The sequence below is a fragment of the Aedes aegypti genome, chromosome 3 (assembly GCF_002204515.2).
Source record: "Aedes aegypti strain LVP_AGWG chromosome 3, AaegL5.0 Primary Assembly, whole genome shotgun sequence".
Lineage (NCBI taxonomy): Eukaryota > Metazoa > Arthropoda > Insecta > Diptera > Culicidae > Aedes > Aedes aegypti.
Genome location: NC_035109.1, coordinates 298,748,933 through 298,766,840, shown reverse-complemented (window position 1 = coordinate 298,766,840; position 17,908 = coordinate 298,748,933). Strand labels below are relative to the sequence as shown.

General features: G+C 41.3%; 1 protein-coding gene across 1 annotated transcript in view; it reads left to right on the top strand.

Annotated features, from left to right (window-relative positions):
• Positions 1-10,511: 10,511 nt before the first annotated feature.
• The window catches only part of LOC5568696 (facilitated trehalose transporter Tret1), a 34,487-nt gene continuing 27,090 nt past the window's right edge, over positions 10,512-17,908 (top strand). The window contains exon 1 of the mRNA XM_001652469.2: positions 10,512-11,086. Coding sequence (XP_001652519.1) covers positions 11,036-11,086 — 51 coding nt within the window. The 5' untranslated portion in view covers positions 10,512-11,035. The remainder of the gene's footprint in view (positions 11,087-17,908) is intronic.

Sequence of the window (17,908 nt, the reverse complement as noted above, 5' to 3'; positions counted from 1 at the left end):
TCAACGTTTTGATTTAAATGCCGAACACTGTGTTCATTCTGTCTCATATTCCGATCAGCAAGAATAAATCTAATTCAAACAAATAATTTCACAAATAAATTTAACGTTTTGTCTCAAATTCCGAACACTTAAGGCCAACAGTGACTTCAAATTCATCTGATAGGCATGTATTGGCTGATATTTGTACAAATTTTAATTTCTTCGCAAAACTTAACTGTTAGAAAATCAAGAAATGAAACCACTGTGCCGAAACGTCCATCTCTATTGAATAAAATGCAAACATCAAACTTTTCCTAGCACAGCTTAACTCTTTACATGGCAGTGGTAACTGCCACCAGATTCAACTAAAATAATATATTTTCAATTTTTACTTTCAAAAATTTTGAGTTAGAGTAAAAATATGTTTGTTGCGTTTGATTACTTAAATTCAACTGACGCAAAACTATGTCAGGCTGAAGTTTTTACAAACATATTTTTACCATTTTGATATTTAAATGATAAAATGATTTTTCATCGTTTGCTATGGTGTGCATTACATTGAAATATTTCAAACTTAAGTTGACAATACCTTTAATATCCTCCTTTATTGATTCAGGAGTTACTTCAAGATTCTACCAAATTTTCCTGCATCATCAAATCCTTCCAGTATTTCTTGCAGGCATTTCTCCAAGACTGCTTAAACTGATATCACTTGTACCTCAACTAAAGGAACAGTGTACCAATATTGGAGGTATTATTTTTCACTGTCTTGAACTGGTCGTTACTTCCCGTTACAATAATAATTCTTCCAGGATTTCGTTCCGGAATTCCTCCAGGAGCTCCTTCACAAATTCCTCTAAGAGTTCGTTCTGAAACTCTTCCAGGAGTTCCTTCTGGAATTCCTCCAGGAGTTTTTCCGCTAGAGATTCCTAATGAGATCTTTCAGGAGTTTTTCCAGGTATCCCTTCACGAGATCCTCCAGGGAATTGCTCCAAATATGCCTCTAAATATTCCTTCAGAAGTTTCATTATGAATTCCTCCAAGAGTTCCTTCAGAACTTTCTTTGGGAGTTCCTTCAGGACTTCCTCCAGAAGTTCCTCCAGGAGTTCTTCCAGGAGTTTCTCCAGGAGTTCCTTCAGAAATTCCTCCAGCAGTTACTTCAGCAATTACTCCAGAAGTTCCTGCAAGAATACTTCCAAATGTTCCATCGAGAATTCCTCCAGGAGTATCCAAAGGAATACCTCCAGGAGTTTTTTTTTTTTGTAATACCTCCTAGAGTTCCTTAAGGAATTCCTCCAGAAGTTACTGCAGTAATTCCTTTAGACGTTCCTTCAGGAATTTTTCCAAGAGTTCTTTCATGAATTTCTCCAGGAGTATCTCCAGGAATTCCTTCAGGAATTCCTTCCGTAATAACTCTAGGAGTTCCTCAAGGAATTCGTCCAGAAGTTCGTACAGGAATTCCGTCAAATATTCCAGCAGGTTTTTTCCGAGTGTTTCTTCAGGAATTCCTCCAGGAGTATCTCCAATAGTAAGTTCATGAGTTCCTTTAGTTAGACCGCCAGGAATTCTTGCAGGAATTCCTTCAGGACTTCCATCAGGAATATCTCCAGGAGCTTCATAGGGAATACCTCCAGAACTTCTTTCAGGAATTCTTTCAGGAACTCCTTCAGAAGTTACTTCAGGAATTCCTCCAGAAGTATCTTCAGTAGGGTGTCCAATTTTTCCCCGACCATCACAGATTTCACTTCCCCGTAAAGAAACAGTTTCCTTATATTATTCGATAACTTTCTGCAAAATATCAGTTCAATCTATCTAAATTTCAGGCATCGCAAAGAGTTTTTTGAAACTATGGGTGTTCCTTGATTTATCCATGGAATTCTATGCGACCAGCTTGCATGCAAGAAAATTTACTCATAGTGTGCGGTAGTAGTAGTTCCAAGGTTGTAATCACTGCAGAAGACGAAAACTTTTAGTATTAAGGGAAGTATGCACTTCAACAGAAAAGTAATTGCCTATCTCGATGCGTGGGAAATTTGTTGCAAGAATGCTCAAGAAAAGCATTTTTCTTTGATCGCAGTACGCAGTTGAAAAAAAATTCAATTCAAAGGGAGCTCACTGTAGAAAATTTCTTGATCATTGCTTGAGCAGAAATTTTTACTTTTCTTGAGCGGAACAGCATACTTAGCTTTATTCTATAAAGGGTCATCGAATAGCTAATAAGTTTCAATATTTTTCAGGTGTTTCATGTCTAATGGTGGTGTAACTATGGCCGTATTCCTCAATTGCAGAATAGGCTGATTTAGCACATATGATATGAGAGTAGCTTTGAAGAGTAGAGCCGTGAGAAATTTGAAGCATAAAATTTACTATCTCAAATGTAGCGTATTGCATCACATAAGCTTATACCGTTTTGATTCATATTACGGACAGCTTCAAATTGCGGACTATCTACTTTGTATGGGAAACATTTCACACGAAATGTTTCAATTTTTGCCGCTCAAAAGTTCTCAATTTTGAGGCTCGTTTTAGTAAACTTTTTCCATAAATTCTTTGAAAATTTATAATGCCCAACTACCTTAGATGTCTCTTTAGTGATTCGACGATTTCAATTGATGATTTGACTGTTCCATTAATGATTATCATGAGCTGTCCGGAATTCGAATCAAAGTGTCCGGAATATGAGGCAAAAGTAAGGAAGCGTCCGGAATAAGAATCATTAAAAGGCCACACATTTTGATTTATTAAAAATTATTCAAGTTGCGGAATCGTATTCTTTACCTACCATTCGAGAGTTAAGGGCTTTCGACGCTTAATAACGCTAAGGAATCATACAGAATGATTTATTTTGTATGCTCTGTGCTGGGTTATACTTCACTGAGGCCTTAAGTGTCAGTAATATGAATCAAAACGGTAATATATAATTAATTGTTTTGAATTAAATGAAGCTAGTTATTATTATTTTCAAAAAAGTGTCCCTTCATGACATTGCCACTCAAGTTTATGCCTATTTATTAAAGCTGCATACACAATGTCGCTCGCAATTATAATATTATCGTCTCAAATGTTAAACATCAACGCTATTCCAAATTCTAGTGCATTGCTTCTTTCAACGAACAAAAAATTTACTGGAATCACAATATAGCAGGATGCTTCCAATATTAGACTGGCCCACCTTAGTATGGGAGAAAAATAAAGTTGTATAATTCCACGGGGCACCCGCTAGGATTATTCTTTAGGGTTAGAGGAAGACTTCCTGAAAGTTTCAGCTCATTTGGTCGTTCCATGAGCTGGCGCAATTGAATTGAAGTTAATATGGGATTTTCAGCTCCAACATATAGAAAACAGCACATCATCTCCTGTTGGAGTCAGGAAAATTGTCGATCGCGTTCAATTGAACCCAGAATGTCAAAAACACTACTTGATACCATAGCAAACAATATTGTAGAAGGTTGTATGATGATTAAAATTGATACAGTTGGTGTTTTAACTATCTAAAGTAGATTTGCAATATTGCTTAGTATTACTTCAACTTAGCTGGGTGGTAGCCACTAAGCGCATCATAGCCACCTATGACGCTGGGCGAGCTGCGGCACAAGGTGCATGCACATGTGTGATTGTACGGGACTGCTGATCTAAGCCTAACTTTCAACAACTGAAAGTTTAATGAAAATGAGCTTAAATTCAGATACAACCTTCGGCAACTATGTTTATTAGCGTATCAACTAGTGAATTTGTCATTCTGGGCTCAATTGAACGCGATTAACTAGTGTACGAGACGAAACAGTTACATTGGGTCAATTTTCAATATATTTGAGACGAATATTCCATACAAACTTTGAATTGAATGCGCCAGCTGGGGGAGCAACCAAATGAGTTGAAATTTTGAGAGAGCTTTTTTCTTACCCTAAGGCACATATCTAGGGGGTGCCCCGTTGAATTTTACAACTTTTTTGTTTAAGGGCCAGTCCATTCCAATATGCATAAAATATCGTTTATATGCTTGAACGAATAAAATTAAGCTTTCAAAGTAAATAAATTGAAGACTTTGATAGCAAACCTCATAGTCAATCATATTTCTTCACGCCCAATAGTTGATGGTAGATAGTGGTTCTCCCAACATCCAAATTCTTAGTTAAGAGTTATTTGAGTGAAAACAGCTGGGATAGACAATCTCGCTGATAATGCCATTATTGCCAGGGTTCATGCATTGTACATAAGAACGTTATGAACTCTATCTTTAAGGTGAAGATGAATCGAAGCCAAACTTCAAATTTTCAAGAGCACAAATCTGTAGAACCAAACACCCGTTTGAGCTGAAAACTTAATCGATTGGTCACCACTAGCTAGTGACCAATCGATTAAGTTTTCAGCTTTAATGGATGTTTGATTCTCCAGATTCATGCTCTTGAAAATTTGAGGTTTGGCTTCGATTCATCTTCACCTTAACAAAAACGAATTGACAAAAAATCTATCTCTTGCGAAAATGGTGTCGATCTCTGCGGAAGCGAATGCTTACAACAAGCAATCGCAGAAGCGTGCGAGGCAGCCGTCAGGGGAGGAGCTACCCGGCGACGCTCGCAAGGCCAGGCGGATATTAACCCCGAAAGTCGGCAGAAGTGCCGGGAAATCGGACCACAGCCAGGCATCCCGGAAAGCCGAGAAGGGTGGGCCCGAAAAGGCTGGCCCCTCACGGAGTGATGGGAACAGGGCGTTGCGACCTTTGAGAGGTCCTCAATCACCACATGTTAGGGCGGATCAGGGGGGGGGACGCCCCCTGGACAACCGTAGAGAGAAAGAAGAAGAATAAGAAGCTGGAAATACAGGAGCGCAGGGATACCAGGCCTAAGAAAGGTAGGAGGGTAGATGCCAAGCGCGAAAAGGGTGATGCGATCATCATCAAGACGGAAGAGTCCAACTACTCGGAAGTCCTGAAGGCGATGCGCAGTGACGCGAAGCTCGCAGATCTAGGAGCCGACGTACGCAGTGTCAGACGCACTCGTACAGGTGAAATGATCCTCGAGCTTAAGCGCGACAAGGAGCGCAAAGGCGCCGCCTACAAAAGTGTGGCGGAAGAGGTCCTTGGCGAGGGTGTCGAGGTGAGGGCTCTGACGCAGTCAGTGACTCTGAAGGAAATGAACCTTGACGAGATCACCAACGCAGAAGAGCTCGTCACGGCACTGCGGCAACAGTGCGAGATTCAGGTGCCCACCGCTGCCGTTCAGCTACGGAAAGGTCCGGCAGGTACTCAGGTGGCCTTAGTACACCTACCTGTGGCGGACGCAAATAAGTCCGCTAAGGTAGGTAAGATCAAGGTTGGTTGGTCAGTATGCTCACTGAACATACATGAGCAACCGGTGATCTGCTTTAGGTGTAGGGAACCAGGACACAAGTCCTGGGGCTGTAAAGACCCTGATAGGACCAAGTTGTGTAAGCGTTGTGGTGAGGAAGGTCATAAGGCACTAGGCTGCAAGAACCCTCCCAAGTGCTTGATTTGTTCCGGGAAGTTCGTGAACAACAAGCATCCAACGGGAGGCTCAAGGTGCCCGACCTTCTAAAGAGCCATAAACGAAAAGTCACAGTGCAGGTAACGCAGCTGAACCTGAACCACTGTGACGCAGCTCAGCAACTGCTGTATCAGGCAGTTGTTGAGTGGGGGACGGATATCGCCATCATATCGGACCCATACCGAGTATCCGCCGGCAACGGCAACTGGGTCGTGGATGGATCCGGAAAAATGGCGGCGATATGGACGACGGGTAAATACCCCGTCCAGGAGTTGGTGTTTACTACCTACGAGGGCTTCGTGATCGCCAAGGTAAACGGGGTCCTCTTCTGTAGCTATGCTATGCGCCTCCGAGTTGGTCAACCGAGCGGTTCACGCAGATGCTGGACTGTATGACGACCGTGCTGACAGGGCGAAGGCCAGTAGTAATAGCGGGTGACTTCAATGCCTGGGCCGTGGAATGGGGAAGCCGTATCACGAACCAGCGAGGTCAAATCCTGCTAGAGGCATTGGCCGTGCTAGATGTCGATCTGGCTAATGTTGGTACCAAAAGTATCTTCAGCCGAAACGGAGCGGAGTCGATTGTCGACGTTACTTTTTGTAGTCCTGGCCTAACGAGTAGTTTGAACTGGAGGGTAGACAATGCCTACACTCACAGCGACTACCTGGCGGTTCGCTAAAGTATCGACTACAACAACAGCAGGCAGCGGGTTGAGGAAGCGGCTAGGTCAAGACCAAGCCCTCGTAGGTGGAAGACATCGTACTTCAATGACGAAGTACTTAGAGAGACGCTCCGCCGTGAGCGTAACCTACTCGGCCTAAGCGGGGACGAACTGGTAGCGGTGCTTTCGCGTGCATGCGATGCGATCATGCCTAGGAAAGTCTACCCTAGGAATGGGAGACCACCGACGTACTGGTGGACTCAAGCAATTGCGAACCTGCGCCGTGCCTGCCTATGGGCCAGGAGACGGATGCAGCGAGCACGTACCGAGCAGGAGCGTGAAGAACGACGGGCGGTGTTCACCGCTGCCACAGTCGCGCTGAAGTCCGAGATAAGGGCAAGCAAAAAGGCCTCCTTTGAGGGACTCTGTCAGAGTGCCAACGCGAATCCGTGGGGTGATGCCTACAGGATCGTTATGGCGAAGACAAGAGGTGCAATGGCTCCTACAGAGCAATCTCCAGAGATGCTGGAGGGGATCATCGAGGGGCTCTTTCCACGCCACAACCCTAGCCCATGGCCTCCTTTCGTAGGACAGCCGGGGATTGGGGCTGGCGATGAGGATAGGGTAACTGATGAGGAACTTGTAGGGATTGCAAAATCCCTAAGCATGGGGAAGGCACCAGGTCCGGACGGAGTTCCAAACCTGGCCCTCAAAGTCGCAATCTTGGAGGCTCCCGGTATGTTCAGATATGCTATGCAGATATGCCTGGACGAGGTAGTATTTCCAGATGTGTGGAAGAGGCAGAGCCTGGTACTATTGCCAAAGGCGGGGAAACCACCCGGTGACCCGTCGGCGTATAGACCAATATGCTTGATTGACACGGTGGGGAAGGTGCTCGAGAAGATCATCCTCAACAGACTTTTGAGGTACACTGAAGGTGTAAATGGTCTCTCAAGCAACCAGTTCGGCTTCCGGAAAGGGAAGTCCACCATAGACGCTATTCTGACGGTTAAGAAAACCGCTGAGATAGCACTCCAGCTTAAGAGGAGGGGAATTCGCTACTGCGCAGTAGTGACTCTGGATGTAAGGAACGCATTTAATAGTGCCAGTTGGGCGGCTATTTCTGATGCGCTCCTGCGTCTGGGGATACCCGAGTATCTGTACAAGATTCTCGGAAGTTACTTCCAGAATCGGGTATTAGTCTACGACACAGAAATGGGTCGGAAGTGCTTCCACATAACCTCAGGAGTCCCGCAAGGTTCCATCCTGGGTCCGGTGTTATGGAATGTCATGTACGACGAGGTGTTGAGATTAAAATTCCCGGCGGGTGTGGTCATCATTGGCTTTGCCGACGATATTACGCTGGAGGTCTACGATGAATCGATCGAAGAAGTGGAATTGACTGCAGCCCACTCGATCGCAATTGTGGAGGAGTGGATGAGCTCCAGGAAACTGGAATTGGCTCACCACAAAACTGAGGCGGTTGTTGTCAACAACCGAAAGTCGGTGCAGCAAGCGGTGATCAGTGTAGGCGACTGCACGATCACTTCGTAGCGCTCCGTCAAACATTTGGGGGTGATGATCGACGATAAGCTTACCTTCGGTAACCACGTTGATTATGCCTGCAAGAGAGCCTCCACAGCTATTGTGGCACTTGTCCGGATGATGTTCAATAGCTCTGCGGTGTACGCCAGTAAGCGTAAGCTTCTGGCCAGTGTCGCCTCGTCCATACTGAGGTATGGTGGCCCGGCTTCGGGCATGGCTTTAAGTACCGATAGCTACCGTGGCAAGCTAGAGAGTACTTATAGGCTAATGTGCCTGAGGGTTGCGAGCGCGTACCGTACCGTGTCACACGATGCACTCTGCGTCATCACCGGTATGGTGCCTATTGGTATCCTTATCATGGAAGACATAGAGTGCTTCGAAAGGCGCTGCACAAGAGACATACGTAGGACTGCCAGACTGGCCTCTATGGTCAAATGGCAGTGTGCGTGGGACAGTTCCACCAAGGGAGTGTGGACTCACAGGTTGATTCCGAGGTTAGATATCTGGCAACAGGCAACAGGCGCCATGGGGAACTAACATTCCACCTGACACAGGTCCTTTCGGGCCATGGTTGCTTTAGACAGTATCTACACCGTTTCGGTCATGCGGGTTCTCCCGAATGTCCAGTTTGTGCAGGTTTAGAGGAAACGGCGGAACACGTTTTGTTCGTGTGCCCGCGTTTCCGCACAATGCGTAACCGCATGTTTGCTACATGCGGTCGGGACACAACTCCGGACAATTTGGAACAGAGGATGTGTGAAGACGAGTTTGGCTGGAATGCCGTTTCATCGGCTATCACCCACATCGTCTCGGAACTATAAAGGAGGTGGCCAGTGGACTCGAGGAGTGGCTAGTGCAGACGCTAAACAACAGGTGGTCCACCCAGACAACCAGAAATCGCATGAAAGTTCACATTCATACTAATTACATCAAACTCGCAAACCACCGTGGATAAACTCGCCAGATTGATGAGTTTTCTCGCATACAACACTTTTTTCTGGGTTCATTTGTACATTTTGCTTCGTCCCGTACAGGGGTCATGCACAAATTACGTTACGCTCCAAGGGGGGGGAGGGGGTCAAGCCAAGCGTGACAAGCCTTACAAAATTTTTGAAGGACTCATACAAAAAACGTGACAAAGGGGGGGGGTCTAAAAAGTCGAAATTTAGCGTGACATAATTTGTGTACCATCCCACACTCGTACAAAGTAAGTCGAATCAATCCGTAGCAGCTGTCAAATCAACATTTATTATCATAAGTTGAGTCGCATTAGATCACTAATTAGTTCGGTAGAATATTTATACACTGGCAATGTATGTTATTATAATACCAAAATATTGTATACGTAGGATCCCAGAGTCCTAGCGGTAAACGCGCAGCTATTCAGCTAGACCAACCTGAGAATCGTGGATTCGAATCCCACCAGTCGAGGGTCTTTTGGTAAAGTAAATTTTCTCGACTTGCCAGAGCATAAAATATCATCGTACCTGCCACACGATATACACATGCAATAATGGTCAATTGGCAAAGAAAGTCCTCAGTCAATAACTGCGGAAGCGCTCATAAGAACACCTGCCTGCTTAGAAACAGGCTTTGTCTCAGTTGGGACGTAACGCAGAAAAAAGAAGAAGAAGATAGCAGCGAGTTTTTCGTTTCTTCTCGGTATGCAATTCATGGCTACTGCGATTGCAATGCAAGTACTAGCGTATCACAGGATTAATATTACTTAATTAGAATTGCACTCCGTATACCTTCAAACGCGTTGAAAGTGGTCTATCGCAAGTTTTCGCAAAATAATTTGTACCCCACTTGAAAGCTCTTATTTTTAGCTTTCGAATGAACTTATTCTCATCGCGGGCTACCAATGTCTTAGGGTACTTTTCTAAAAAAATAATATGGTTTTTGAACAATTTTAACTTTAATTCACTTTGTATGAATTGTATGAAAATTTTTATTCAACTCAGGTTTACTTTATGTATATACAAACAACTTCTCTGAAGATACCATTGCAGCTTGAGCTCTTTTTAAATTCATAAATAGCTTGTGAAACATGGATTGCAAATATTCATTATCTTGAAAAATCATGTCCACGGTCCACTCAAGGAGCTGTATAAAATTCAAAATTCAATGAATCTGCTTCAAGCTTTGGATTTGAACCACAGAAGTGTTAAGAAAGTCGGGAAAAATATAACTGTTCGGATAAAACAACTTTGATTTTTGAGGTTTTGGGCGCCTTCGGACCATTGTGCAAGGGGGGGGGGATGAGGTCGAGCCAAGCGTGACAAGTCTTACAAAATTTACTCATACAAAAAGTGTGACAAAGGGGGGGGGGAGGTGGTCAAAAAAGTTGAAATTTAGCGTGACATAATTTGTGTACCATCCCTTATAGCAGAATCATAATGCTGTTCAAGAAAACATCAATTAGGGTTGGTGTACCAGTTATGGACATAATGATTACCTATTTCGCCATACGCGATAATTTGATTATTTTCAAATTTTTAATCATTCTGTGTGTTTTAGTAGTTTGATAACCAATGAATCTTGATGTTAACACATTCAAAAATATTCAAAATGTGAAAGTTTTCGAGAAAACAAATATGGCTAAATAGGGAACCACTATAGCCATAACTGGTACACTTTCCCTTGTTCATTTCAGGAGGTTTTTGACTCTGATAAAATTGTTCATGAAAGTTACTTGCTAGTTTATATACTTGGAACGCGTGTCTAAATTTTGCGATATGCTACTCAAACGATGATCCACTTTCGCATTTCGCTTATCCTCTCCAATCAAGTAATTGCAACAGGGGTTGCATGAAGCGGATTTCGTTTAATACAATTCAGTCTCGATCCGCCGTTCGTCGAGACACAACGTGTCTTTTTTAGTGAATTTGCCGAGATCGGTTCAGTTTGCGCCGTTAACAGTTTAAGATTCGTGAAATTGAAACCTCAAAACGAAACCAGGGTTCGTATAATTCCAGTTACCGGTCGCGATACCAATCGGAGAAGTGTACAACGCTGACGCTGAACCGAATGCTTTCGGATTTGGCATCAGCTAAAATATTGTGGATATGGAACGTGCAACAATTTATATTTTTCACAAATTTGAGTAAAGTCAAAGCTGCTAAGGAATAATACATCAAAATTAAGTGGTGATTATTTGTTATATAGTTAACTAATGAAGAAGTGAAAACCAACAGCCAAACCGGATTCTACTGTTTGGATAACGAAAGTAGTGTAAAATGTGCCAAGAAATTGAAGTTTAACGACGAAGCAAAGTGATCCCCAAAACAGACTAGTGCAAAACCGATATTTTACTGCTAAAACGTGATTTATCACAGACGACATCATGGAATCGACGGATTCAAAGTGGAGAATTACGATAGCTGCACTGAAACAGGTTTGTCCAAGCGTTTGGGAACAAATCTTAGATCGCTGAGTCAACAGTTTGTTTTAAGTTTTGCCACGCTCGACAATAATGATAGTAATTTTCTCGAAAATGGACTAGATAAACACTTGATTAGGTGCTACTGGACACCGGCTGATTGTTTCCGTTGCAAAGTAGTTGGTGCTTGAAAGACTCCAACTTATGGAATCGTTTGTAGCTAATCGTTGTTTGATGATAAGTACACGTATGCCATCTTTAGTGATAAAGCACATTGCCTGTTTAGGATTGAACCACGGTTTTGAAAATTGAGTTGTATAAATTATCGTTTTGTCTCAAACCCCGAACAGACTCATATTTCAAACACTCGGTTTTTGTATGGCGATTTGGTTGAAATATTTCGCTGAAATATGTCATCAAATTACTTGAAAATGGCAGTCGATTGCAATTCAATTTTACGTCTTCCAAATTATTTTATACCTCGGAAGTAGTGATGATTCTCTAGTTCGAGGTCAGTAAAACATAGTTCAGATACATTTGTTTGCGAAATTATTCGTTTGAATTCGATTCGATTGCTGTTCGGAATTTGTATCAAGATGTTCGGAATATGAGACAGAATGAACACAGTGTTCAGCATTTGAATCAAAATGTTGTTCCATACTTTTAAGTAAAAACAACACTGAACAAGTTTCAATAAAAAAACATCAGAACACTCAACAGTTAATAGTTAAACTTTGCGAAGAAATTAAAATTTTCCCAAATATCAGCGCGGGGCAAGTGGGTAAATGGGGTAAGTGAAAACAATTGATATATTTTACTGAATATGTGAATTAACGTTTTGAACTCATGCGTAAACCTTTGAGGCCATTGAGAACATTACGATAGGTAAGGGATTTCTGAGATTTTCCAGTCATTATTGCATAATAAAGCAAAAAATTGTTAACCTGTCAACTGTTACTCCGTAACAAGTTGGCGGCGTACAATCTTATTTTATTATTTTCAGTGGAAAAAAGTTGCGGAAAATAATTTCCTGTACCACTTCTTAGTTGTCCTCTGTGACAGTTTCAAACTGCAATAAAAAAAGTTTTAGAATTAATTCGACGTAGACCTAAAAATAACTAAATTTAAACACCTACAATTTTCTTATCAGGTGGGGCAAGTGAAAAGTTTATCATTAGAGATTGAATTTGTGTTTTCTCTTTAAGTAGCCTTAAGTAAACATGATTCGCAATTATCATAGAAACACATAACGTGCTGATAATTCAAGAAACACTATACTCAAGCGTTAAAAGCTATTAGAAATCATGGAACTTCTCTAAAAGATGTTGCCAAACATTACAATATTAATATGTCTACTTCGAGCAGCCAATTAAAAGGAAGACGTTGACTGAAAAGTTGCAATATTAGAGAACACACGGAAATCTCGTGGAATGTCTATGTAAAGCTAGTTCAAAACCTAAAAATGGAGTATAGGTCTATCCACACAAAAAAGATTCGAAGTACGTTATTGAAGGATTCCGTTTGATTTCTCCCGAAGAGTTATCCGACATCATATCCGACTTTCTCAAAAACAAATAACGAGCGGTGGAAATTCTACAGAGTAAAAATGCAATTGCTGTCCAATAATGTAAGAACTAACATTGGAAATGTTGCAGTTATAATGTTGTCGAATCATTTCAACTAACATAACTGAACAGGAGAAAATTCAAGTGAAAAGAATTTTCTTTGTTTACATGTTACCGTAAAATCGGGTGTAATTGATCAGAAGGGTGAAATTGATCATCGTATCACATGATTTCATTTATTCGTAATGGAGCACAAATATCAATGTAAGCTGCAATAAATGAACGTTGTTTGTCGTAACTATTGTCGAATTGTGTGTTGTGAAGTTTTTTGCGTTAAAGAATGTTCATTTCTATGAAAATAATGTAAAATTTCAAAATCATGCACGGTGCTGTATTGACAAACACCTATGAACTTCTATTTATAAGCAAAGATTTGAACATGGTATAAACCTGAAAGTTTGTGAGGATGCTTGAGATATATCCCAAAACCAGATTTCAGCACCAAAACTCGTACCAATTAGCTCATATGGTTGAAATAATTAAATTTCTGTTAGATATCATTGAATTCCTTAGGAAATTGCATACATTTAGGCGTTTTCCGCGTAATTCTTGAAATTTAACTATTCGTTATTTATATAAATATTGCATTGTTAAGAATTTGACAAGCATATTCGGATTCAGGGAGCTCAAATTTATTATGCAGAGTTGTTTTGAAAACTAACAATAATGGCATTGACAAGTGATCAATTTCACCCCGAAATGAGATTTTCTGATTTTTTATTTTAGAGATATTTGTTAACACTAAAATGACATTTGTTAGAAAATTTCGGTACATAAGTCGATGAGGCTCACCTTCGTACTTGTTTTCCTGCATTTAGTTATTTGGCATTGTTAATATTATAGAAAACAGACTAGAAAAACCGTGAAAAATGATCAATTTCACCCGAAATTACGGTACTTATGTTATTGTTCATTGGGAAGCCTTAACAAATGTTAAAGCTAATATAAATCGTGAATATAACTGTTTGTTTTTGAATTTATTGTTTAAAACGGTGAACTTTTCACTTGCCCCACTTTTGGGGAAAGTGAAAAGTAAGGAGACATTTTTTAAAAACTTTTTCTGTATTTTTTCTTCAATTTTTCATAAAAAATAATTTCAGCATGCTGCTTATATTTGGTGGAAGTCAAGCTAAAAAATATACACGACCTCATTTGTTTCAATTTAAAGTCTCTAGAATTTGAAGAATCTCAACTATGCGAATTCCATTACCCACTTGCCCCACGGTACCTTATGACTATCAGATGCATTAGAATTGACCTTAAGTGTTCGTAATATGAGTCAAAACGGTAACTGTCGATTTTTGTGCATAGACATTAACCCCTCTACTAGTAGCATCATTTTTTTTTTCAACAAAAAAATTGTAATTTTGAGATTTCCTGGAGACAGCTCAACCGATTTGTATGATTTTTTCAGAAAAGCTCCTTATTACCTGACATTATATATCCCAAATTTTATTTTTTTGATAGTTTAACTGTAAACAAAATGGCAGCCAAAGAAATTTTGTGTGTAAATTGTCGGTCCCCCAAGGAATATTGGAATATCTTCAAATCATATGACTGATAGGAAATATCGACAAAGATTCTAAAAATAGAAGAGTTTTTTTAGAACTAGTGAAAAATGGTGCAAAAATATTGAGAAACAAAAAAGTAATCGCGATTTGAATATTTTTTGTGGTGTAAAAATGAAGCTGTTTGGTAGAGGGGTTAACATCATGCAGCGAGTAACGAATCGAAACCCATTCCTTCACACTTTTTAGTGGAATTCTTGAATGAATCTGTAGAACACCGGATTATTGAAAAAATTTGGTTTAAAATCTGTGGAATAAAGCCAAAATAATACTTGAACACCTTGAAAATTCTGTTGTTTCTAGAGGAGATTAAGAAAATGTCAAAGATTTTTTTTTGAAAAAATGCGGTGATCAGTTTTTTTTCCAGTGTCGGAAACATATTACCACTGCGCCCATTTATTTGATCTTTTGTGGTGTCATCCTCTTTGTTTTTGCCGCGCTGAGAGAACTCATCACTATAAGAAGTGACTATCCACCCATCAATTGGCGTGTATCCCAATCAGGTACTGCATTCCGTATGAAACTTAGTACCTGTTTGGGATGAGAGTTCCAGATTTCCCAAGGCTCTAATAAGCCTTTTTCAAGATATCTACAACGCTTACGGTAAAGTGCAACACACTCGCACATTAAATGTTCAGAGCTCTCACTCTCCAACTTGCAGAAACGACACTTATCCTCCTGCAACTTTCCAATTATTTTTAAGTGGTATTTACTAGGACAGTGACCTGTGATTAGTCCAGTATAAGTACTTAACTCATGTTTATTCAAGTTTATTAACCTTAGTGTTTTTCTGGCGTCCGGTTCTATGAATCGTTTCGCCTGACGGGAATCGGATGTATTGGTCCAGGTAAGTTTTATCTTTGTCCTTTCTAAATTCTTTAATTCTAGTTTAAGACCACATGGAGCTATTCCAAAATAAGGCTCAGGTCCAATAAATTGAGTGGATGACCCTATTTTAGCTAGCTGATCAGCTTTCTCGTTCCCTTATATTCCGCAATGAACTGATGAAGGGAAATTACTGTTGGAATGTCTGAACATATCCATAGAAATATTCAGGGAAAAATTATATTTAACCTTCTTTTCTCCCAAATGACAAGTTAAAAATTGAGACATAGGGTCGTTTTCGATCAGTGTATTGAGTGAATTCAGTTCAGTTGGGCTTAAATGAAAGACACACATGTCTAGTTTCAGAATCTCTCCAGGGGATCTGGAGTTGGTCACTGTGACCACCGGGAATCTGCTACATATGAAAAAAGTCCCTTTACTGCCCCTGTAGTTTCGTGAGTACTAGCGTAATCTAAAGTAGTAGTCCGCATTTGCACCCGGTTCCGGAAACCCGAAACCGGAAACATCCGAAAAGTAAGTTTCCATCGTAGTTTTGCATATGTAATTCACATCAGTGCTATTTGTTTGATGGATGTTTTGGCATGAAAATTCTCTGCAATTAGGTACATCCTTTGAAAATTTCATTCCTGTATGGTTCATTTGGTTATTTTGGTCATTTTGACCGGTGCCACCGGAGAACCCGTATTATGGGACCACTAAGTTTCAGCACCAAAACTAGGCATGCGACGGTTCAATATTCATGATTTTGAAAACCTGTGACTCTCATACACCCCAATCTCTTTTTACGACCGTTCTCCGGGGCTCGTAAAAAGAATCGGTCGTATAAAAAATCAGGGTTATAATTATGTTTTTGAAAAATGCAACGTCTAGATGTGGAGATACTGATCCGAGATATTTGGCAAAGTTGAAGCATAGATCGAAAACTTTCCAAAATGCCATTGAAGTTTTCATATTCTGATAATAGATGGCAGCACTGCTCGATTGTTGATGTACGAAAAACATTAAAACGGCGCAGAGGAGGAAGATCAGGACAGCAGGAGGAATGGCTTCATCAGTTAAGTTAAGTTCAGTTAAGGATGCTATCAAACAGCTCAAGAACAACAAAGCAGCTGGAAAGGATGGTATTGGCCAATTGTCTGCACCGATTGATAGCCAGGATCTGGGATACAGAACAGCTACCGGAGGAGTGGAAGGAGGGAATAATATACCCAATATACAAAAAGGGTGACAAGTTAGAATGTGAGAACTATCGAGCGATCACCATTCTTAACGCAGCCTTTAAAGTGCTTTCCCAGATCATCTTCCGTCGTCTATCGCCACTGGCAAGCAGATTTGTGGGAAGTTATCAAGCCGGTTTTGTGGACGGGCGATCGACGACAGACCAAATCTTTATGCTGCGGCAGATCCTCCAAAAGTGTCGCGAATATCAAGTCCCTACGCACCACCTATTCATCGATTTCAAAGCGGCCTATGATACCATCGACCACGAAGAGCTATGGAAGATTATGGACGAGAATGGTTTTCCCGGGAAACTGACTAGACTGATCAAAGCATCGATGGATAGTGTACAGTGCTGTGTGAAGATATCGGGTGCATTATCGGACCCGTTTGAAACACGTAAAGGACTTCGACAAGGCGATGGTCTTTCCTGCCTCCTGTTCAATATTGCACTAGAAGGTGTTATGAAAGGGGCGGGCTTCAACATGCGGTGCACGATCTTCAATAAACCCAGCCAGTTCATCTGCTTTGCTGACGACGTGGACATTGTCGGAAGAACGTTCCAGGTGGTTTCTGAACAGTATACCAGGCTGAAACGTGAAGCAGATCGGGTTGGATTGAAGGTAAATACGTCGAAGACGAAATATCTGCTGGCTGGAGGAACCGAGCACGATAGAACTCGCATTGGTAGATGCGTGATGATCGACGGGGATGAGTTCGAGGTGGTGGACGAATGTGTCTACCTTGGATCATTGATAACGTAGGATAACAACTGCAGCAGAGAAATTCTAAGACGTATCATTGCCGGAAGTCGTGCTTACTACGGACTCCACAAGACCTTGTGGTCTGGTAAACTTCACTGCTATACTAAGTGTACCATGTACAAGACGCTAATAAGACCGGTGGTCCTTTACGGGCATGATACGTGGACAATTCTCGAAGAGGACCTGCAAGCGCTAGGAGTTTTTGAACGACGTGTGCTTAGGACGATCTTCGGCGGAGTATGTGAGAACGGCGTATGGAGGAGAAGAATGAACCACGAGCTTGCGCAACTCTACGGTGAACCCAGTATCCAGAAAGTCGCCAAAGCTGGAAGGGTACGATGGGCGGGACACGTTGTGAGAATGCTGGACAACAATCCCGCAAAAATGGTGTTCACCTCAAATCCGGCCGGTACAAGACGAAGGGGAGCGCAACGAGCTAGGTGGTTTGACCAAGTGAAGCAGGATCTTGGAAGTTTGGGGCGATCGAGAAATTGGAGGATAGCAGCCATGGACCGAGTTAGTTGGCGTAACATTGTGGCGCAGGTCATGTCTTGAAGGACGTAGAGCCAGCAAAAGTAGAGTACTGCTCGATTGTTATCAAGAGAGTCAATTATATGGGGGTATGCAGTATGTCAAGGGTTAACATTGTTCGATCCATGCCATTTAATATTTTGCCCCAAGACGGCACTAGTGAGTATGATTTTTTGTGCCAAAATTTCGAGCCCCTTGGCTAAAATAAACATTTTTTTTTAAGACGCCATCTTTCTAAGTGGTCAGGATCACTAGATATCTTTAAAATAAAAGTTTATTGCTCAC